Source organism: Zosterops lateralis (assembly GCF_965231275.1).
Source record: "Zosterops lateralis genome assembly, chromosome: 7".
NCBI classification, from domain to species: domain Eukaryota; kingdom Metazoa; phylum Chordata; class Aves; order Passeriformes; family Zosteropidae; genus Zosterops; species Zosterops lateralis.
In genome coordinates this window covers 37,410,910-37,434,336 of record NC_139767.1, presented here as the reverse complement: position 1 = coordinate 37,434,336, position 23,427 = coordinate 37,410,910, and the positions used below count along the sequence as shown (strand labels likewise).

The following is a 23,427-nucleotide window of genomic DNA, read 5'->3' as shown; positions in this document are numbered from 1 at the left end:
TTGGGGTCAGAGCTGTGAGTGAAAACAGGGGTGCACATCACAGACCTTTCAGCACCCACAGAGCACAGAATCAGGGAATATCCTGAGCTGGAAGGGACCTACAGGATCATTAATCCAGCCCAAAAATCCCACCCTGGTCACTGCCCCTGGGAGCGGTGTCCAAACACCCCTGGGGGAAGAGCCTTTCCCAGAAATCCAACCTGAACTGGAACTCTGCATTTCTCAGCAACAACGTGGGCAAGGGCACGACCCTTGTGTGAAGTGATGGAAACCTGCTCAACCCTCCAGAACAGAAACCAGGAGGTGGTAAACGGGAAATTCCCACTTTTTAAGCACCAGCAGCTCCAAGTGCTGTTACCTGAGCAGCCTGAGCCCTCTGGCCCCAGGGAAGCTGCACTGCTGGAGGCTCAGCGGTGGAGATTTTCTCCAACCCAAATATAAATCAAATGGAACAAGTTGGTGTCACTTATTTCCCATATTGAATTCCCAAACGGACTCTCCCAAACAAAGAAAACAATAATTCAGCTGAGTTTGTCTAAAAATGTGGCTGCACACTGCTCACCACAGAAGTCCTCTGGCAGCACTGCCTGCAACAAACTGCTCTGCTGCTTTTAAACTCTAATCCTCTGCTTACCAAAGAAAAAAAAAAATCCCATTTACACCTCCTAGCAAAGAGAAAAAACCCTCCAAAGCCACAGTTGTGTCCCCACACCTTCCCAAGACACAGAATGGGAGAAGGAAAACCAACCCCTCCTCATGCCTGGCTTCCTGCACAGGGAAAGTGTTTTGATCCTGATCAGAAAGTGCTTAATTCAAACCCAAGAGGCAGCCCAGATGCTTAAAAACAAACTGGTGCTGAAGTGCTGCTGCATTAGCATGTTCTGCATAATTCATGTGCTCGTGCTGGGGGAGAGCTCTCTCCAGCTGGAGGTCACAGTGCCAGAGCTCCAACACGGATTCCTGCGGGCACAGCCGGGTGCCAGCCTGCCCTGCCAACCCAGGCCAGCCCAGGAGAGAGGCAGGGCTGGCTGTGCATCACAGGATCCCAGAAATCTGGGTTATTCCCAGAAATGCTGCCCCTGGATCTCTGGGAAAGTCCCAGGCCAGGCTGGAGGGGCTTGGAGCAGCCTGGGATAGTGGGAGGTGTCTCTGGTCAGTCCCATCCCATGGGATGGATGAGCTTTAAAGTCCCTTCCAAGCCAGGCCATCCTGGGGTTCTGTCACCTCCTGCCCTTTCAGAGGTCGTGTCCAGGTGGTGCAGGGGCAGCAGGGGATGGTGATGGCAGCAGGAGCCCCCAGGGCTGCCCTGGGTGTCCCCAAAGTTTTGGGCAGCTCCAGCCACAGGGGTGTTGGCCAACTCCAACTCAGCACAGAATATTCTCAAGCCTTCCAGATCCACATGAAGAAATTTTAGATTTTTCAATGTGTGTTTGGGTGTTGTGAGAGAGATACCTTAAAAAATACAAAAATTCTTCTTTTTTTTTTCCTCTTTTTCTTTTTAATATATATTGTTTGGCCAGAAATCCTTGACTATAAAAGGTGTCTCCAAAGCGAGGTGGGATATTGGGATGGAATTCTTGGCTGGGAGGGTGGGCAGGCCCTGGCACAGGGTGCCCAGAGAAGCTGTGGCTGCTCCTGGACCCCTGGAAGTGTCCAAGGCCAGGCTGGAGGGGGCTTGGAGCAGCCTGGGATGGTTTTGGTGCAGAAATGGCACCAGAATCTCCTGCTGGACATCACCGACTCTGACAGCGACTCGTGCAGCAGAACCTGCACCAAAATCCAGGGGATTTTACATTCCCTGTGCCCTAAATCCACAGTGGGCACCAGGGCTAGCCCTTCCAGCTGGGCACAGCAGTGCTGGTGGCCCTGGAGCACAGAGCCACCAGCAGCCACCTCCCCAGAGCCAGAGTCACAAAGGAAAGCAAAAGCAAAACTGCAACAAATCCCAGGGGGTTTCCACCTCCCAGGGAACACTGGGCTGTATTCATTCCTCCTTCCCAGCAACATCAACAGCCTGGAAAATGAACAGAAAGCTCCAAACTCAACCTGTGTTTGAGGGGGAAAAGGCAGGGGTGGCACGAGGTTTGCCTCTGAGTAACCTCCCAGTGAGAAAACTAAAATCAGAAAGAGAAGGTCGAGAGTTGGTTTCGTTTTAGGATGGATCCTGAATGAGAAATGAGGAGGAAAACAAAACCAGCTACTCCTGTAAGGTCATTCACCCCCTCAGCGACGAGCTCCAGAGCATGGGGACAGATTTAAACCACTTCTTCTGGCAGACTGGAGAGAAAATATCATTTCTCCAGCAGGTGCTGGAGTCAAAACGAGAGCAGGGCTCTGTTAAAGTAGGAGTGGATCTCATCCTACATGGAACACCAGCCCAATCCCTCCTGCAGCTGGAAGGAGCACCCAAAACTCCAGCAGGAATTCACCAAAGCAGCCACACAAACACAGGACAAGGGCTGGTAATTCCCATCCACACCTCCACATGGATGTTTTATTCCAAAAGGGGTTGGAGTCTTTAAAAAGTTGCCTGAATGATTCACAACCTTTGTCCAACAATACAAAAATACGGTAAAAACACCAATGTGCTTCTGAAGACACGAGAGGAAATCAAACATTTTGGTTTGGGTTTGGTATCTGCTGAGTTCTGCTGTTCGGGGGAGAAGTTTCTGTGCACTTTAATACCTCCTCAGGCAGCAGGAGAAGCTGAAGTGATTTTAAAATGAAAGACTGGAGGCAGCCACCCGTGGCTTCACGTCATTCAGTCACCAATCAAAAACTACTCAAGAGCTACTGATTTATTTAAGATCGCCTTGTAAACTCTGAATTTCATCTTGCACCTCTCCAATCCTTTCTTTAGCATCACCCCTGACATGGAGTAGTACCCAAGAGACCATTTCACACCTCAGGGTCGACTCCTGCACGACAAAATAAAAATAAAATCCCTTTTATCTCGCACACAAGGTTAAGGAAGTTGATAGAGAGCTTTGATAAAGCTTCAACGCTCTGAGAAAAGAGGATGGGGAAGGTAAAAGGTAAAGGCAGAGGTTTTGCTTGACCTGTTGTTCACCTTAAAGAGAATTTGATGTGTAATTCAGAGGGTTCATCCCTCCACCAGCATCCAAATTAATGGGATTATTTGGCATGGAAAAATGGTACACTGAAAAACACAGGCATCTACATCAGCCCAGCCATTTTTGAAGTCTTCCAGCTTTCCAGGAGCTGAAATTAATTTTAGCAGGGTAAATACCCACCACAGCACCCTCGTATTCCAGACAGTCAGAGGGAAAAATCAGTTACAAAAATGTGATGTCTGGGTGGAAAAACTTACAAATGGCATCGCCTGACTGACAAAGCAGCTGGGGAGAAGTGTCACCACCCAGCACTGCTGCACACTGAACCCCTCTGAAATATAGATATATTTAATTATGTTCTTTATTAGGTTGTTTCTTCAAGCAAAACTGCCCAAATCACTTCAAGGAGACCTTGAGGAAAAGCCCCAGTGGCAGGAGGAGCCTGTCAGAGCTGAGGCCTCAGTGAGGAAATCCCACACATCTTTTTGAGATCTGGAATTTAGAAATCTCATTTTCCTGAAGATTCCTAAACCCACTTCAGTGCCTCTCACCTCCCAATACCACTCCCACCTGTAGCAGCTATTGCAGGATCTCAACTCCAATCCATCCCAAGGGAATTCTGTCAAATTCAGGGATCACAACAAGGAATCCAGTGCCCCACCAAAGCAGGGGAGCTGATCCTATCCCAGATATCTCCTGCAGCCCTGTCATGCTTAATAATGATTTGCAGACCCTAAACCATAAACATATATATATATATTTTATAAAACAATGGCTAATATATCTGATGGACAATGAGGAAGGGGAACAGCTGGGGACCATTAAGAGTTTTCACACTGAGCTTCCAAATTCTTCAGCAAGGAGACACTCAAACTGCCTTCCTTCCCTGGGATGGAAAACGAGGCTCGGGAAGGAGGGAATTCCAGCAGGAGGAAGATGTTCCTGTGAGCAAAGCAGGGACAGGTGAGATGGCAGGAACACCCCCCTCACCCTCTGAGAGCCCTCCATCCCACAGAGGAGCCCTTTGTACACCCCAGCCCTACTCGGAGGGGTAAGAGGATATTTCCTGTCAGGCCTCAGCGCAGATTTGTAATCCAGCAGTGAAATGATGTCAATCACAGCTCATTAGGCAGCGAGTTCCCCTGCCAAGCCCGGCCTGGCTGCTTCCTCCAAACCTCGTGGCATCTGCAAACGTGCAGCCCTGTCCTGGGTTCAGGGAGACCACCCTGCTGCAGGGAATTTGGGAATTTGGGACTGGAGCTCCCACGGCGCCCGGCTCCGGTGCCACCGTGTCTGGGGATGCTTCTGGCACCCCTGGTTTGCTCAGCTGTGGTTTTCCTCTGAGCAGAGCAAGGGGTGCTCACCAGAATTCAGGATTTATGTCCATGTATCCAGAGGGTAAAGGCAAGGAAATATCCAATACAGCTGAGGAGAGCAGAGCACTGGGGGAGAGACAAGGCTGGGATGTGCCAGTGCCAGAGCTGAGACTCAGGGGAACTTGGTGGCAAAGCCAAATGGGGAACTTGGTGGCAAAACCACACCGCTGCTTCTCTGCACTTCACATTCCTGTGTAATCCTGAGAGGAAGGGAATTCATTCAAAGGAAAAGAGGACAATTCACGTCAGTTTGAGAGGATGGAAGAAAACATCACTCGGCTCGCAGAGCGAAACCTGGATCTCTCTTGGGCTGTCCTCCACATTTTCCTCCTTGAAGTTCATCCCATCAAATGTATCTTCCTAGAACACACACCAACCACAGCAGGACATTTACCAGAGCAATGCCAAACCACAGAGACACAGATCCACAGGGAAAACCCTGGACACCAGTGGCTCAGGACATCCTCGGGAATGCCAACAGCACGAGGAGCACAGACCTGAGAACTTCACCCAAAAAACATCACCTGGAGCAGTGCCCATCATCTCCTGCAATTTATGCACCTCAAGGAGGACCCAGGACATGACCAGGGGGGTGTTTGAGGTGACCAGGTGTGTGTTTAAGGTGACCAGAGGTGTGTTTAAGGTGGCCAGGGATGTGTTTAAGGTGACCAAGGAGGGTGTTCCAGTGCACAAACCACCTCACCAGAGCCCTTTCTCAAGACAGACTCCTCTGACAACCCAGCAAACACAGGCTGGCACACATCCATCACCTCCAGGCACTGAAGGGACCCCAGAGATCCTGGAGCAGCTCAGGACAGCACGTTTAAAGTGGAAAAAAATGAACCAGCTGGTGCTCAGGGTGAAATCATGGCCAACCTGTGCTCTCCTCGTGGTTTGGAGGGTCAAGACTCCTTGCTCTGCACTTGGGGAGAGAATAAAACTTCAAAACACACAGCAGGGGCCTCTCCCACACAGAAATGGGCACAGCTCTCCCAGTGTGGGGACTCCAGACCTGCACACAGCAACTCAATGTGTTCATCAACGTCCAGATCAGCCTTGGGAATTTCATCAGAGATATGAAAATTGGTATTGTCAGCACAGCCCTCCAGGACCTCACCAGGGCTGAGTGTGCCAGCAAGGCTTGTGCCAGGCTAATTTCTTAAGACAGCACATAAAGAAGGTGAGATTTAGTCTTATAACCTTCAGCATCTCCTTCTTCATACTCCCATCTCCTGACTAATCCTCTCTCTCCCCACAGAAAATATTCCTCATGGTTTTTCCCCTAATCATTCCTTTCTTGTTAATCCCTGCACTTCCCCAGCCCACCCCATTCTGGGGTTTGACCAGTGGCACAGTCATCTCTCCCTCAGAGCCACAGAGAAAACCAAAAATAATCACAACCCGGCAGTTTATCCTTTCATAAACTGCTCAGATATTTCCTGGAAGCTGCAGCAACACCAGCCATGCCTGACTGGCTGCAAGAACAGCACGAGGGTGATTTTTTTGGTGGTGTTTGAGCCCCATCTTGCAGCTTCTCCCAGCGGGAGACGGAATCAATGGGGGAAAATCAGAATACAGAGTGTCCACCTGCATGGCCGGGCTCTCCCTCCAGCAAAGCTGCAGCACTCACCCTCCCAGCCTTAATTGCAGCCCATCTTTTCCAAGCAGAGAAGCCGTGCACTCTTCCTTGCAGGCACCTCAGGAAACCACAGCCGGGGTGCTGTTATCTCCCGTATTTACGTTACACGTTTCTAAGGCTGCCCCAAACGCCGGCTCTGCCTTTTCCCCATCCCATCCATCAGCCCCAAGCCAAAGGCACAGGTTTCCTCCTGCAGACCACGCAGGGCAGACAAATCCAGGAGCTCTCCTGGGTGAATCCAGGCTTGGTTCTGCCTCTGGGAGCATCTCCCATCTCCGACCCCGACAAGAGCAACGCCACACCGAGCCTTTTTATTTTATTTTTTTTTTTTTTTTTTTTCTCCACTGTGCTTAATAATCGTAACATCTCACTCGCCATTTGGCTCGTCAGTGGGGGGTTCCTGACTGAATAGGCTTATTCTTTTCTTAGACATGATAATCTAATTGGGTCTAACCAGAAATAATCCCCAACACACACACACACATCAGTCCATGAGTCCTCGCCCAGTGCCGGGAGCGGGGACAGGGCTGGGTGTCCCCTGTGTGAGGGGACAGGGCTGGGGTGTCCCCGGGTGAGGGGACAGGGCTGGGTGTCCCCTGGTGAGGGGACAGGGCTGGGGTGTCCCCGGGTGAGGGGACAGGGCTGGGTGTCCCCTGGGTGAGGGGACAGGGCTGGGGTGTCCCCTGGTGAGGGGACAGGGCTGGGGTGTCCCTGGGTGAGGGGACAGGGCCGGGTGAGGGGACAGGGCCGGGTGTCCCCTGGGTGAGGGGACAGGGCTGGGGTGAGGGGACAGGGCCGGGTGTCCCCTGGGTGAGGGGACAGGGCTGGGTGTCTCCGGGTGAGGGGACAGGGCCGGGTGAGGGGACAGGGCTGGGTGTCTCCGGGTGAGGGGACAGGGCCGGGTGAGGGGACAGGGCTGGGTGTCTCTGTGTGAGGGGACAAGGCTGGGTGTCCCCTGGGTGAGGGGACAGGGCTGGGTGAGGGGACAGGGCTGGGTGTCTCCGGGTGAGGGGACAGGGCTGGGTGTCCCCCGGTGAGGGGACAGGGCTGGGTGTCCAGAAGCGGGATGCCCCGGGCAGAGCAGGATCGGGTGTCCCGGAGGAACCAGGACCGGGTGTCTCGAAAGAACCGGGATCGGGTGTCCCCTAAAGAACCAGGAGCGGGTGCCCCTGAAAACACCAGGACCCGGTATCCCGAAAGAAGCAGGACCGGGTGCTCCCGAGGAACCGGGATCGAGTGTCTCCGAAGGAACCAGGTTTGGGTATCCTGGAGGAACCAGGACCGGCTGTCCCCGAAAGAACCGGGACCGGGTGTCTCGAAAGAACCAGGATCGGGTATTCCGGACGAACCAGACCAGGTGTCCCGGAGGAACCAGGATCGGGTATCCCGGACGAACCAGACCGGGTGTCCCCAAGGAACCAGGACCCGGTGTCCCCGAAAGAACCGGGATTGGGTATCTCGGAAGAACCGGGACCGGGTATCCCCGGAGGAACCAGGAGCGGGTGTCCCGGAGAAACCAGGACCGGGTATCCCGGAGGAACCAGGACCGGCTGCCCCCGGAGGAACCAGGACCGGGTGTCCCGAAAGAACCGGGACTGGCTGCCCCCGAAAGAAGCAGGACCGGCTGCCCCCGGAGGAACCAGGATGGGTGTCCCGGCCGCAGCCGCTCCCCTCGCCGCAGCGGCGGGTCCCGCCCGGCCCGGGGCTCGGCGGCGGGGGCTCAGGGGCTGCCGACACAGACAAAGAAGCCTCGGCCCGTCCCGCGGGCGGCACCGCCCGGCCGAGCCCACCTGTGCCCGGGCCCGCTCCCCGAGCCAACTTGGCTGCGCTCCCCCCTTTCCCCTCGGCGGCGGCCCCTCGGCGCTGCCCGCAGACAATGGGGGCCGGCTCTGGCTCACCAGCACCACGGCGAATCTCTCCTCCAGCTCTCCGGGCTCGGGCATGGGCAGCTTCAGGGGGACGCTGTGCGCCCTGAGCTCGGTGTGCTGCCCGTCCACGCTGCCCGCGTTGCCCATGGCGGCCGCTCCGCGCCGCGCCGGGCGGGCTCCGGGCTCTACCACCGCGGGCGCTCCGCCGCGCCGCCGCCCGTCATGGCCCTCCTCCTCCTCCTCCTCCTCCTCCCCCCGGGGCGGGCTCGCTCCTGCTCCTGCTCCGGCTCCTGCTCCTGCTCCAGCCGCGGCTCCAGCCCCGGCTCCCCCGCATGCCGCCCGCACAAAGGCCCGCCCCGCCCCCGGCCCGCGGCGCCATGGGACTCGTAGTCCGGCCGCCGGCTGAGGGGACGGCGTGGGCATGGCTGGAGAAAGGGGGAAAAAACATGGGGACAGCTCAGAGCCTCCATTTTGGGTCGGTGGTTGTGTTGGTACCGACCGGGAGGGAGTGGAGGGGTTTATACTGAGCGTAAGGGGAGAATCTGGGAGATTCGGGAGAAATCTTGCCCTAGAAGGGGGGCAGGCCTTGGTACAGGGTGCCCAGATTTGCTGTGGCTGCCCCTGGATCCAGGGAATGTCCCAGGCCAGGCTGGAGCAGCCTGGGATAGTGTGGAAGGTGTCCCTGCCCATGGCTCTGGATGGGCTTTAATGTCCCTACAAATCCAAACCAGTCTGGGATTCTGTCATTAACTAGATCTCTGCTATGGAAAGCCGTGGTTGTGCTGCTCACCAAAGGGCTGTGGGTGCCCAAGGACAGTGCCATGCTTGGTGTCCCCAGCCCACATCCCTGTGAGGGACAGAAGTGGGGACAAACGGGGTGAATTCACCACCCCAAACTGATCCGTCACCGAGCTGGAGCTGCCTGGGTGTAACTGGAGGTTCATCTCCTCTCCCTCCCCAGTGTGTCAAACCTGCCCATCCCTCAGGTCTTATCCCCCATTTCTTCATTTTCCCCTGCAAGTTCTCCCCAAGGCTGGGTTTTGACATCCCAGGAATGTGGGATACACCACCCTGGACCCCTGACCCTGGGAGATGCCATCAGCCCCTTTGGTGACTGTGCTGTCCTCACTTAGACACAGTTAAATCCCAAATCCAAGTCCTCATTCCCTCCTGTCAGCCCCACCAATCCACATCCCACTGTTCCCTATTAACATTCCATCATCCTTCCAGGGAAGGACGATTTTCACTCAGCTCCCACCTTCACCACAACCCTCTCCTCCTGGCCATGGAAACTACCCACATGGAGATTAATTTGGGGAGGGGGAAAGCAAGAGGAGAAGCATCATTATTTGGAAAATGCCCATTCCCTAATTCCCATGCTCTGGGATAAGGGTTGTGCCAGGGGCAGGGCTTGGGAAGTGGGAACCCTCTGTGGCAGCACACGCAGCCCTGCAGAGGAAACCCGTGGAAGTGACAGGCAGCTTTTCTCTCTGTGAGCTCCAAACCCACTGCTAATTAAATTATTATTTATTTCCTTTAGAAAGATCCAACCTGAAAGCCAGGAATTCGAGGTGCCTGTTGGGATGGAGGTTTTCAAGGTGCAGAGCTGGACTCTTCACAGGGAGCACAAGGATGTGGTTCAAACAATCTTTGTGAGCCTGCAGCTCACAGGTTTTCATATGCATGGGGGTTAAAAGGAGGCAGACTCTCTCTGTGCCCAAAGCTGAGCACAGTCAGGGGATTTTCTGTGGTGTATTGTGCCCAAATCCCACTCCCTGTGTGGCCTGGAACCTCTGGAGTGCTGCTCCATGCCCCCTTGGAGCTCTGCTCTTCCCCCAGTCCCACCTTCCCACTCCAGAGCTGCCTTGAGAAAATTACAATAAACGTTGGGTTTTTGGGTTGGGTATCTTTTCCCCTTGGACGAAGGTTAATTAAATGTGCTCCTTCCAATTGAAAAACGAGATGTAATATCCATGGCTGGGATGGGACAAACACCTTGTCTTGGCTCATCCCCACCTTCCCCACAGAGCATCAGGACATGGGCTGGGATCCTGAGTGATGCCAAAGGTGTGGATTTCTCCCTCTGCAAGCCCCAGGAACAGCTGAGGAGTTAATAAACTGCTTTGTTAAAAGCCTAAAACTCCTGCAATATCCTTGATAAAAGAAGGTTTAAACTCCGGGGTGCCCTGGGGAGTTAATAACGACGTTATTGTGGATAGTGAAGGAAACAGGTGATGGATACTTCACCCTCAGTGTCTTTTATCTAAGACTATCACAATTCATTGAAAGATTAATTAGCTAATTAAGCTTCACAACAGTGCTGTGAGATAAGGGAGCGTTAGAGCACCGCTGATAACAGGGGAGGCTCAGGGAACAGTGAGTGAAGACAGTGCCCAGCACAGGATCCTTCTCTCCCCCAGCAGCAAATTCACCAGCGGGGCTTTTAATGACCTGTGATGACAAACTCACTCCAATGTGAGGAACCCCAGGATTTTCCCAGTCACTAATTCCCACCATGGAAGCATTCAATAGTTCTCTGATGATCCTTGTGGTTCCCCTTCCAACTCAGCATATTCTGTGATTCCACAAATCATCACAAGCATTTTTACATCTCTCTGGACACCAGGAGACCTCAGGGGATGGGGAGATGCTGCTGGCCACAAATACCTGGGAAAAAAAAAACCTGCAGGATAAACTGGATTCCTGAGTTGCAGCAGGAACTCAAAGGCAGCTCTGAATCCTGCTACGAGGCATATTCAGGTCAAAACCGGCCTTGCAAAAATTTTAATGCAATTAGGCATCCTTACACGCAGCAAACATTTAACATCAATGCAGCAGAGCAAAGGAAAGAATTCTTTTCAAGGATAAAGATGATTTTTAAGCAATTTGTTGTTGTCTGTAGCCAGGATGTCGACATTTGCAAATGCCAAAATTAGTGTGGGGAAGTAAAAGAAGGGACTTAGCTGGCTCGTGCAAGGTGAAGAAATTATTCTGGGATAAAAACTAATACACAAGACCTTTGTTTTCACATTTATTTATTCAAATAAAGGAAGCAGCTACACAATGTGCAGTTCCCAGAGTTCATCCCAGGCACCTGAGTGATTCACACTGGGTGATGGCACCAGGGAATTCTTTGTCTGCCCCGGGATTAATGGCCATTCCAGCTTTTTCACTGGAAAATGAGACTCCTCAGCCTTTCCTGCAGGTCTGTTTGTCACCAAAATCTCCTCATTAAGAGCTGGAGGTTTGGGGCCGAGTCATTCCTAAATTCCCCTGACCCAACTGGTCTGTTAGTCACCAAAATCTCCAGATAAAGAGCTGGAGGCTTGGGGTCGAGTCATTCCTAAATTCCCCTGAACTGTAATAAGTTAATAAATAACTCTGTATTTATTTATCTATGGAAAAACCTCTGAAGGGAAAAGATTGGTTTGTGAACTTTCATTTTCCCTGCTGCTCAGCACTTCCAGATGGATCCTGAGCTTCCATTTCAGTGAAGTTCCAGGTGATCTGATAAAAGCTGGAGAGGCTTTAATGACTCACCAGATCTGGCTCAGCAGTGGCCAAGAATGTTTCATTCATAATAAAGATGCAGAGCACCCATAAAGTCCATCTCTGAGCTGAGCAGTGCTCACTTAAGGAGAGGTTATTGACTGCAGCTCACGAATGCTGAGCTGGCCTAGGAGAGGGGCTTTTCTGCAATAAATTAAAAAAAAAAAAAAATCACAGGCTGCTTTCTGAGGACTGTCTTCTCAAGGAAAATGAGCTTCAGGGTGGGAATGCTCAGTCCTTGCACTGTGAGTTATTGGGTTCATATCTAACCAGCCCTCTCCATTTATTCTGTGTGCTGGAAATTAAATGATTAACTGTGGATCTGGTTTCCTTGTGCCCTGCTGGTGTCCTTGGGTGCCACTTCCAACACCTGTGTGGATCAGATGCAGCTCCACCAGAGCCAAGTGTGGTGTTGTCACCAGGATCCCACCCAACCCTGCCCTCCATCCCTTGTCCCCAGTCCCTCTCCAGCTCTCCTGGAGCCCCTTGAGGCCCTGGAAGGAGCTCTGAGCTCTCTCTGCATCCTTCTCTTCTCCAGGCTGAACATCCCTTTGAGTTTAAAACAAGATGCAAAGATGGAGATGGGATGGAGATGGGATGGAGGATGCCCAAGGAGCACCAGGATGTGAAGATGAGCCCCTGGAGCTGAAGGAGATCCCCCTGGAGCAAACCCACCCCAGCGTTATTTCCTGGTGGGATTCAGCCTGGCTGGGAGCTCCTTCACGAGCTCTTGGCAGGAAGGCAGGCAGACAAAACACAGCCTCAGAATTCCCAGCAAGGCCAGGAATCACAAATGCTGAGGAAAGTGAGATAATGGAGCAGAAAACAGGCCTGGGGAAGGAGTCAATATTTAATAAAGCCGCAATGTGAGAGCACAGCAGCGCCGAGAGGCTGCAACAACCCAAAGATCCCTGTTTTCCCTGCGGGATGGAGGGGCTGGAGCTGAGCCCTGAGCTGGCCCCTGGCTCCAAAGGCCAGCAGGGACAATGGCAGCCCTTGTCCCCGAGGCAGGAGGACAGCGCCGGGCGCTTCCACGTGGGCTTCGCACACCAACGCCCCATGAGCTCCCTTTGTTTCCCCACCACACAACTCCCCGGGATGTTTAGGCAGGAGTAATAAAACCAATTTGATTTCTTTTTTTTTCAGCTGATAGAAGCTGTTTAGAGGCTTTAAACGGCTTTCAGAACTCAGGAGAAAAATATGGATCTCAATTAACAGGGGCTGATTAACAACATGAGAAGGGGAGGATTTGCCAGAGCAGGAGTTATGCAGTCACTGCAAACACCTTTTCCAGACTTTTAAATCACATTTTCCAATGTCACCAGCTGCCTTTAGTGATGTCTTACCACGGTGAGAGCTGAGATCCCCCCTCAGCCCACAGGTCCCATGTAACTGGTGCTCCTGGGATGCTCCATGGACACTGGGGCATGAGGAATGATGCCATTCCCTGTGTCCTGTCACTCCAGGCCCTCATCCAAAATCTCTCCCTATCTTTCCTCCAGGCTCAGGCACTGGAAGACCACAATTAGGTCACCCCAGAACTTCTCCTCTCCAGGGACCTGCAAGGTTCTCTTTAATGCTAAATTAAACAGAAGGCCAACGATGCAGGTTTTCCCATAAAACAAACATTCCCCCTTTTCAGCCAGCTCTGAACATCTCCACTCCTGTTCCAGAGAAGGAGAACAGCAGTTCACCCTGAATTATTCACTATTCACTGCCTCGTGGAGCTGGGGCAGACTGGCTGCCTTTGGCTGAACCCAGCCAAGAGGGAAAAGCTGTTGGATGCAGGGAGAGTGAAGCAGAACCTGCTGCATCTTTAATAACTCCTGGAAGCTGCCAGCTGGGAGGGCTTGGAGGGACCAGGGACAGAACTTCCAAAGCCCCTGTCACCTCCTGGCCCAGGGCACAGCTGTGGGGTGGCTGTGGTGTGGTGGCACTGCCAGTGTGGCTGGGGAAAGGCACAGCCCAAACCCTCCAAAATGCTGATGGTGGTGGTTGGAAGGGGTTTGTGGGCAGCTGCAGGACACCCCCAGCCTTGGGGCACTTCTGTGTGGGCAGCTGCTCCCAGCAGAGGTGGCAGAGCAGGGGAGATGAATCAGTGGTGATGGATCAGTGATGATGGATCAGTGATGATGGAGCAGGCTGGAGAGCTGGGGGAAAGTTCACCCTGGCTCGAGGCAGAGCTCAGAGCCCCTGGCAGGGCCTGAAGGGGCTCCAGGAGAGCTGCAGAGGGACTGGGGACAAGGGCTGCAGGGACAGAACACAGGGAATGGCTTCCCACTGCCAGAGGGCAGGGCTGGCTGGGACATTGGGAATTGGGAATTCCTGCCTGGGCTGCAATTCCCAGATTTGCTGTGGCTGCCCCTGGACCCCTGGAAGTGGAGCTTCCACTGGGGCTTGGAGCAGCCTGGGACAGTGGGAGGTGTCCCTGCCCATGACAGGGGGTGACACTGGATGGGATTTTAGATCCCTCCCAACCCAAGCCAGTCTGGGATTCCGTGCCTGTACCTCGGACTCACAAGCAGAGAACTCTCAGCTCTGCTGTACAACAGACAGCTCAGGTTTCCCAGGCATTGGTAACATAATTAAAGCTCATTTCCCAGAAAACAGGCCGGGGTGACAAATTGAGCCTCTTCTCTGCAGGGCACAAAGCCCAGGCTGAGCCAGGCACCAAGCCCAGCCTAAGCCCAGCACAAAGCCCAGCCTAAGCCTGGCCGTGTGTGCTGTGTGCTTAAAGCCACACGCCCGCAGGTGCCTCCACCTTAGACCTGCCACCCTTTTTTCAGTGCTTCAAAGGAAGTGGAGCTGTTTGCTGGAGCAAATATTTACAGATATTGGAGGAGAGAGCAGTGGCTGCATCATCCTCTGGCTGGAGCCTGCGTGCTCTGCTTGCATTGCAAATCATATCAGTCAGCCACAAAACCAGGCCAAGCCGGTAATTATTGCCAGGCAGGGATTGAGTGTGACCAGTGGCCATGCAAAAGTGCTAAGATGTGTGTGGCAGAGAGAAAAAAATGCTTATTCAGAGGGATTTGCAGCAGTGTCCTGGGCTGGGCTGCAGCAGTGAGAGCCCGTGTCCATCCCCTGATTGCTGCCCCGATCCTGCAGACTCAGCTCCTCTTTGTTTTGCTTCTCCCTGCTGGCCAGAACAGAGATGCTGCAGTGCACGACTGGGTGGGTGACCTCAGCCTCGGTGCCAAGTGGATGACTGAAATGAAGGCAGCAAACACAATCCATTGTCTTGGCCCTGAAATGGCAGCTTTGTTCCACGTGGAGCTGCTGCCTTATCCCTATAACCCCTTCCCTGCTGCACACACACCCTGGATTTTGCCTGGGCTCCCTCCCCTTGCAGTCAGTCAGGTCCCTAAAAACTCCTGTCGAGGTTTCATCTGCACCTGGCAAAGGCAGATCCCGTGGGGTGACAGTGGTGCAATGCCACAACAACATCCTCCCTGTGCAGAGGTGCAAACCCACCCGGAGCTGGGTGTTTTCATCTCTGGTTGTGGTTAAACCCGTGGGGATGAGCTGGAGAAATTCTTTCAGCACAGACCAAATTATCGTCCTCAGAGTCTTCACAAGGGCTGGGCCTGGTCCCCTCCAGCAAACAGCACCTGTGGCTGGTTTTGGAAAGAGCAGGATGTGGCACAGGTGACATCCTTGGTGAGCACCCAGGGCTGTCACTCTGTGTCTGCAGGACAGGGAGGACCCTCACAAGGACAAGCCCCTCTCAGTGTCCACTTCATCAGCAGGCAACGAGAAAAAGCTGTTTTTTGGTGACTACAGCAGGTGACACTCGTGTCCCACGAGGATTGAGGTGATTTCCTGTGGTTGGGAGCTCCTCCAGCTCCATCCCTTGGAGAAGCAGGAGCACAGCTCCCCCAGGCAGGGACAGATCTGTGACCTGAGTCCCTCCCTGCTCTGCCAGCCTGGGAATGCAATATTGTCACTTTGCTGTTGGATTTTCCGAGTGCTTTAACACGTGTGGATGCAGATTGCTCTGAGGTCCCAGAGAGCACATTTGCTCTCCTTTCAGACGAGGGGAGATGCACGGGGGGGCTGAGGCTCTCCCTTATCAGATACACAGATAAGAGCTCTGTGTGTTGGATAAGCTGTGCTGACAAGAACAAGCACGGGATTAAAAGCAAGGAAGATCCAAACCCTGGAGGAGCACACAAGAGGGAATCCATCCATCCATCATCTCCTGTGATCAGGACAGACATCCCTGTGCCCACCCCCTGCCCATGCAGCTCCATTTCTACTTTTAGGGATTTTCCTCCAAGGGGGTTGGAAACAGCAGAGATTTTTGTGCATCCCAACCCCTCAAGGGCCGGGCAGGAATCAGCCTCTCCTCGCCCACCCCCTGGCCGTGCCACCCCTGCCCTGCCAGCAGCTCCTTGTTTGGGAAAAACAAGTAAATAAACACCCAGCCCACAGCAGAATCCACCCCTGGCCAACCCCTCAACACCCTCCCTGTGTGAGAAGTGGCTTCAGAAGAGCCGAGGGTTTTTCATGGTGTGGGCGTGATTAATGAACTTAATCACAGGATACTTTGATCCAGCTCTTGTTTTTTTGAGGGATAGCCGAAAACAAGAAGAACTGCTACCCTTTGTGCTTTTGTAATTTTGTTAATCGTGGAAACCTGGGGGACTTTTGCATAGTCAGCGCTTGCATGCATTATAAAACATATTTGCAAAACACAACAACACTTGCTTTCATATTCCAAAAGCCAGGGAGCATATCCTAGTTGGCAGAGAGCTCAAAGGAAATTTATGAAGACCCAAAAAAAAAAAAAAAAAAATCTCGCAGGAATTTAATTAAGCCCTAATCTTGGTAGCTCTCATACATATCTGCTTCCCCAGTGTCGTCTGCAGGCACAGCTGCTTCACTCTTTATGTCTTGGGGTCGTCTCAGCTCAGTTCTCTGCAGGCTCGTGGGCAGACCTGCCCAGCTGGGGGTGACCCTGCTGCAGCAAGTCCCTCTGTCCCCAAATCCTTCAGTTTGGAGGAGCAGAAAGGGGCTCTTGGTGCAGCTGGGGTTGTGCCGTGGTCTGACTTGGCTGGAAAAGAGCCAAAGTTGGGGAATTTGGGGTTTGGGTGGGCTCACAGGGGACACAGCTGTCACCTCTCAGGGTGCACAGGCGTTTGTCACACCCTGTCCAGCAGCACCCACAGGTGCCACTTGTCCCCAGTGCCACCAGGGGTGGGTGGCACTTGCTGTGGCCAGGATACAGATCCATCTCTGCCCAGCCTCGCTCTGCCTCTCAACTTGCTTTTCATTAGGAAAAAAACCCAAACAGACCCCAGAGGTTTGAGCATCCTGCATGACAATTCCAGTTCCCCCTGTCTCTGCCCTGCATCCCAAAATCCCTGCCCTCCCTGAGAGCAGGAAAGGCATTGGGGTGACCCCCCTGCAGGGATGCAGCGATGCCCGCAGAAAGCAGACGGAGCATTATGTAAAGGGAGGAAATTTAGACTGAATTTCAAACTGAAACTCTTTTAATTAGTAAACTTTTCACTGAAGAACCCTTTCCATTGGTGGGGACGTGATTCCTCATTGCTTGAGGGATTTAAAACCAGACTGCTCTCTGCTCCAAAAAAAGTGCTATAAGCAACAGTTCTTTGCTTGTAATGAACTGGAAATACTGGCACATCTCCATCTCCTTCACATATTTTCCCTTGTATCTTCAGAGGTTAAAATAAATTATCCTGAGATGTAACAGATGTAGAATGCAGCCAGTGACATTCTCCAGCTTTTTGGGCTGAGTTTTCTTTCCTCACAGAGAGGACCAAGGAGCGTGGCCATGTCATCCCCTGGGCTTTGGGAGGTGGCACTGGTGACACCTGCCTGGTCACTGGGGCCCTGTCCTGTCCTGACCCCATCCAGCTGAGCTGAGATAAACTCCCCTGAACTGCCACTCACACAGATCATTAGCCCTGGTGTTAATGAAGCTACCTGAAACCCCCTCTGGAGCGGTGGAGTGCTTCCAGCAGCCTTCCATGATTTATTCCTGTCAGTAATGGGCACCACAGGGATAAAAGTGACCCAGCTGGCAGCCCCTGGAGCCCCAGCACTGCTCAGCCCTGCCCCAGCACTGCAGCTCTGCAGGGGGAAGCAGAGGGATGGAGCTGTGTGAGCCATGGGGGAATCTCCTCCTGCCCAGAGAGGAGAAGCTCAGCCCACAGCAGGATTTGGGAGCAGTGAGGGGAAAGGGGAGAGGGCTTGTGGTGCTTTACCCACTGAGCTCTTTTACAGCAGAAAACTCTTCAGGTTTTGTGCTGTTCATTTTGGGGCAGTTCCTACAGCAGATCCTGGTCCGTCCAGGAGGCACCAGCAGCATCTCTCCTCTCCTCTCCTCTCCTCTCCTCTCCTCTCCTCTCCTCTCCTCTCCTCTCCTCTCCTCTCCTCTCCTCTCCTCTCCTCTCCTCTCCTCTCCTCTCCTCTCCTCTCCTCTCCTCTCCTCTCCTCTCCTCTCCTCTCCTCTCCTCTCCTCTCCTCTCCTCTCCTCTCCTCTCCTCTCCTCTCCTCTCCTCTCCTCTCCTCGCAGCAGGGAAGTTGATTCCTGCAGCAGGAACGGAATCACATCTTTCTGAACGTGGAGAAACTCCTGGGACTTCACTGCCACACTCAGTTATTTCTCAGAGCCACAGAGGTTGTGGACTCCTCATCCCTGGCAATGTCCCAGCCAGGTTGGAAAGAGTTTGGAGCACCCTGGGACTGTATGAGTTGTCCCTGCCCATGGCACTGGATGAGCTTTACCTCCCTCCCAAACCCAAACCATCCCAGGATTCTGTGATTTTCCCAAGATTCTGGCAGGAGAGAACAGCTGGAGTTTTCCACACTTTGGAGAGGCAGGGAGGTGCAGGTATTCAAATGACCCATGCAGTGTTTAAGCAGAAGTGGTTCAACAGGAATTATTTGACAATGCCAGCATGTCTAGGTCGGGTTTTTACACATCCACACTTTCTCTGGCAGTGACAGCACAGAGGATCCTCCTCCCCTCTCCCTGGCCTGGCTGAAGCAGCTGGAGGACAGCAGCAGGGAAAGGCCCCATCTGGCTTTTTCACACTTTTCCTTTTCCTGGGTATTTAATCCAGCTTGGATTTATTTGGAAATAAAGGTGAGCCAGAAAAAAAACTGCATGTCTGCATTCTCTGGGAGTTGCTCACTGCCTGGGGATTGGATCAGGGAGAATGGAGGATGACTCAGGAAACAGAAAAAAAAAATCTATCACACAAAAATATCTGTGAATTGTAGAATTATAACAGAATCGCCTCAGAGTTTAATGCTACAGGGCATAGTAAAATGTTTTTAAAAATCAGTGTACTGGTCCTGGTAGCTGGAGGAGGTGTCAGAGCAGGAGGATGAGGCTTGGGGACAGCCAGGACAGGTGTCCCTGACTGGATTTCTTTTGGCATTCCATGATGTAGGAAGAAGCAAATATTTTTTGGGGGGGAAGAGAGAAATATTTAAATTCTTTATTTTTCTATATTACAAATAAAAAACCCCTCAGCTCACTCTGAGGTCAGCAGCCCTGGGCTGGAGAGAGGAAGTGAGGAGGAGCCTGTTGGGATGCTCTGCTCTGGAAAGGTGCAAACCCAGCAGCATCACAGCTCTGCTGCTTTTATAACCCAACGCTGTGGTTGCTCATGAGTAACTTCAAAGCTCTGCCCTTTTTTGATGACATAAACAAAACCACCAGCACCAGCAGCATTTCCATTATTTAAACAAGTCCTCAAATCTCTTGGCCCTCTTCGCTCTGCTGCTTTTTTCCCCCTTTTTTTAACAATTGCCAGAAGGCTTTTCTGTAAAAAAAAGAAAATTGCCGGTGGCTAAACCAGCAGATCTGTTTGGTTTGTTTGGCATTTCCCTGCCCAGCATCCCTGGCCACGGGGAGCCACTGGGCTCTCCCAGCTCCTTCCTCCATCCCCAGCATCCAGCACCAAGGATGGGACAGGAAAATGTGGCAGAAGCTTTTTTCAGGGCTCATCCATCAGATTGAGCTGGAGCTGTGCTGACTTTTGTTCAAAATATTGAACAGCACAACCTCCATGGCTCCCTCCCATGGGAGGGAGTTCTGCTGGAGCCCTGGGCACTGAGAATTTTAGAATTTAGAATTCCAGGCTTTCTGTGCTGACAGGACTGACCCCCAAGCAAACACTGCATTGACCTGGGGCCCTGGAAAAGGCTCCCAAAATTGAGTGACAGCCCTGGGATTGTGGGTGTGGGGTTTGGTAGAAGTGTGTGATGTCACAGGGTGGGAAACTCAGAGTTTGAGGGTTTAGAATACAGTAATATATAAAAAGCAAGATAAGGGTTTTAGGTGAGGCTGAGTCCTTCTTTTTCACCTTCTTCTTCAATGTTTGGGTGGTGTTTTGTAATTGGGTAGAAAAGTCCAATTGCAGGCCAGGGGTGGTTGGTTATTGGGTTAAAAGTCAAAATAATTTAGGTGTCATTTCATAATTGTAATAATGAAATGTTTTCACAGTTTGTGCTTAAAAGGCCTTGTAGAGAAAGGGATGGGGGCCATTTTTCACTTTGTTAGCCAGAACTCACGGTCTGTGAGACTGTAACATAGATAAAAATTAATAAACAACTGAGTCCAAACACAAAACACCATCTTGAGCATTTAATCCCAGCTCTGGCAGAAAAGAAAATAATAAAAAAAAGAAGATTCCAGCTGGGTACTGAGGAGCACCCAGGGACAGTTCCCAGCCTGGTCCAGGTGAGGAGCATCCACAGGCAGGTACATCCCCTTGGGGTGTTGGGCTCCTGCTGGCTGAGGAAGGATTCCTGTCCCCAAAAAAACTCCACAAGGAAACTCCAGCTGGAGATTGGCTCTGCTCGGGGCTGGGGAAGCTTCTGCCTTTGCAGAAAAGGGTGGGAAACTCAGACAAGGGAGGGGAAATGAATGTTTGAAGGAATGAGGGGGCTGAGGGTGAGCATTTCCCAGGATGGGGAAGCCCAGGAGAGCAGGCTGTGGCCACCAAGCTGCCTCTGGTCAGCAGAGAATTCCAGGATGGGTTGGGCTGGAAGGGACATTAAAGCCCATCCCATTCCACCCCCTGCCACAGGGAAATGTTGGAGCACAGGGCTGGATCTTGTGGCTGCTCCAGGAGGAGCCACTCACCCTCTTGGCACCGCCCTGCCCTGGCTGAGGCTGGATTTTAGGAGATTCCAAGACTCCCAGGCTGTGTCCATTAACCAGGAATTGTCTCCCTGCATTTAGGGCAATTCTGGATGCAGACACTGGGTGGGTGCTGTGCATGGAAGTGGGGAAAATCTTCCTCTGTAAGGAAGAGGAATCCCATGGTGTAACAAGAAGAAAATAAAGTGTGATTAGAAAAACATGGACAGAGACATCTCTCACTATCCCAGGCTGCTCCAACCTGGCCTGGGACACTCCCAGGGATCCAGGAGCAGCCACAACTTCTCTGAGCACCCTGTGCAGCAAAATGAATTAATATTAATCACCCTGTTTGCAAACACGAATAACTCCTGAGTTTCCTCCCACATCCATCATTCCCTCAGTGGTCTCTGGCTCTCAGGCTGCTGCCCAACAATTCCAGCTTTCCCTGCAGCTCCACGAGTGGGAGGAGGAGGGAGGGATGGAGCCACGGGCTCCCAGCTCAGCTGCACCAGTGTCTGGATTAGCTGTGGCAGTGAGTGGCCCCACAACAAACACCTCGGCTGAGGTTTGTGGGACATAAAGGAACAAAGTCAAACCCAGCTGAATGGATTCCCACATTTCAGTCTTTATTTCCAGGAAGCTTTTCCCTAACGCCACGTGAATGCAACACAAAGGGAGAGACAAAAGGAGGAGGAGGGAAGCTAAAAACAAATGAGTTTTGCCCATTTTTAGAACGAAAAAAATATCCTTAGAAAGGCTTTTTCTCAGTTTGTGACTCGACACGAGGCTGGGCTTGCAGCAACAGAGGGAATTGTGCAGTTGGAGCTCCCAGGATGGAAACTGTTCCCAGTCCACTTGTGTGATCTTGCCCTCCTCTGTGTCTCCTTGCATTTAAAATTATGTGTTTATGAGGTTAGAAACTGTTTGGCAACTTATGATTTTGAGCTCGTAAATCCTTTTTTCTCAGATCTCGGGGTAGTTTATAAACATGAATGAAGCCACAAACACTGGGGCAGGGCCTCTCCAATCCTACTGGTCCAACAGGTGGGGAATCAGCAGCAGGGCTTGCCCAGGTTTGCACAGGAGAGGGCAGTTCCTTGAGATCTGGGGAATTTCCTTGAAGTCACACTGGGGCAGATTTGAAATGCATTAGAAAATTTAATAAATTAAAAAAAAAAAAAAAAACGAGACAAGGAAATTGAAAAAAAAAAATTTCATAAAAATGCTGTTAGAATGGGAAATTCAGGTAAAGTTCTCTGGTGCAGCATTGATGGCAAAGAGTACCAGAGTGTCAAAACAGAGAGTCATTGATCCTGGGATTGATTGATTCAGGGATACCCTGGTGGTGCTGACCCTGGGGAATAAAGTAGATATTTATTAAAAGGCCTTTAAGGGCACACCTTGGGCAGGACAAGAGCCTGACCAGGGCTACACCCAAGGTGGGCCCAAAATGGTCACAAAATGGGCACAAAATGGTTACAAAATGGACAAATGGTCATGAGGTTTCACACTTTTATATGTTTTGGTCCATTTGCACATTGGGGTTGAATTGTCCAATCCCAGCTCCAGGCTGTGAGGTCCCATCCTTCTTGTCCCTCCCTCCAGCCCATCCTTGTTTGTGCTTTTGGGCTGAGAGTTGTCCTTGGTGTGCAGCAGGAAAAGGGTTTGTTTTGTGTCCCTGCTGTGTGCAGAGCTGAGTGACACTGACTGTGAGCTCAGAGCTGCCCCCCTGGGCACCACAGACACATGAAATACATGGGAGATAAAACTTAAGGCATCAGGAGCACCCTGGAATTGCTGATCCTGGGGCACCCTGGCATCCCACCTGGGTACCACAACACTCCTCTGTCCTCACACTTGAAGTCAAACAGAATCCTCCTGTGAGTGGGACACAGCTGGGAGCAAAGGGAGTTTTTCTGCTCCTCATCACTTCCATGAACCCCTTTGCCAATGAGCCCTGGAGGAAGGAGAATTCTCCAGCAAACACCCCAAAACACGAGCTGCTCCTGGGGACAGGGAGCAGGACAGGGGCTCCTCTGGCATCCTACAGTGGGGCTGGCACCAGCCTGGCCCTTGCCACTGCCAAGGGATGGGGAAAGGCACAGACATGAACCCCAGGAGCAGCTCTGCCCTTGGAGTCCTGCTCTCCAGAGGTGCCTCTGGATGTGTCCTCAAGTCCTGCAGATCTTTGGGATCACTGTTAAACTCACCAGAGATGCTGGAATTGGGGTGCAATTCCTTGCTTATCCCTCATTTTAATTGCCTTTTCATTAGGGGGTTGACAGCATTGATCCATTGACTTCCTGCACTCCCCACTCCACCCACTCTGAACCCACACTGCTCCTCACCCGCGGGGGTTAAATCCGTCACACTCACTGATTTCATCCCACAACTTCCCCATTCTCTCCCTGACACGGCTCTGGCTTGGTTTGTTCTGTTTTTCTGGGGAGAACTGGAAGCAGCCTGGCAGCCCAGAGGGACAGGGGCTGTCACTGGGCACCAGCTGAGCCTGAGCCCCATCACAGGCACAGGAGGGCGGCTCTGACACCACTGTGTCCCCTCCTGAACCCCTGTGCAGGTGCCTGGATCTTCCAGGGCTCATTAAAACCCTGCATTTGCATATTCCAGACTGCTTGTTAATTGTCTGCTTCGAGGCACAGGATGTCTGGGTACTCACTGTGGTGTTGGGATGATCCCAAAACAACACACGGCTCTAGGGAGCAGGAGGCTGTTGGGGAAAATGAGGGATTTGGGATATTTTGGTGGTGAGGGAGGAGGAAGGCAGGCAGAGGTG

At 52.2% G+C, this 23,427-nt stretch overlaps 1 protein-coding gene across 4 annotated transcripts in view; it reads right to left on the bottom strand.

The window, feature by feature from the left end:
* FMNL2 (formin like 2) overlaps positions 1-8,104 on the bottom strand; it is a gene marked incomplete at its 5' end in the record, with an annotated part of 112,196 nt that extends 104,092 nt beyond the window's left edge. For 3 of the 4 annotated variants that reach the window (XM_083864803.1, XM_083864804.1, XM_083864802.1), the window contains one exon: positions 7,988-8,104. In XM_083864803.1, the coding sequence (XP_083720929.1) occupies positions 7,988-8,104 (117 nt within the window). The remainder of the gene's footprint in view (positions 1-7,987) is intronic. The other variant, XM_083864805.1, reaches the window with a different exon arrangement.
* Positions 8,105-23,427: the final 15,323 nt, after the last annotated feature.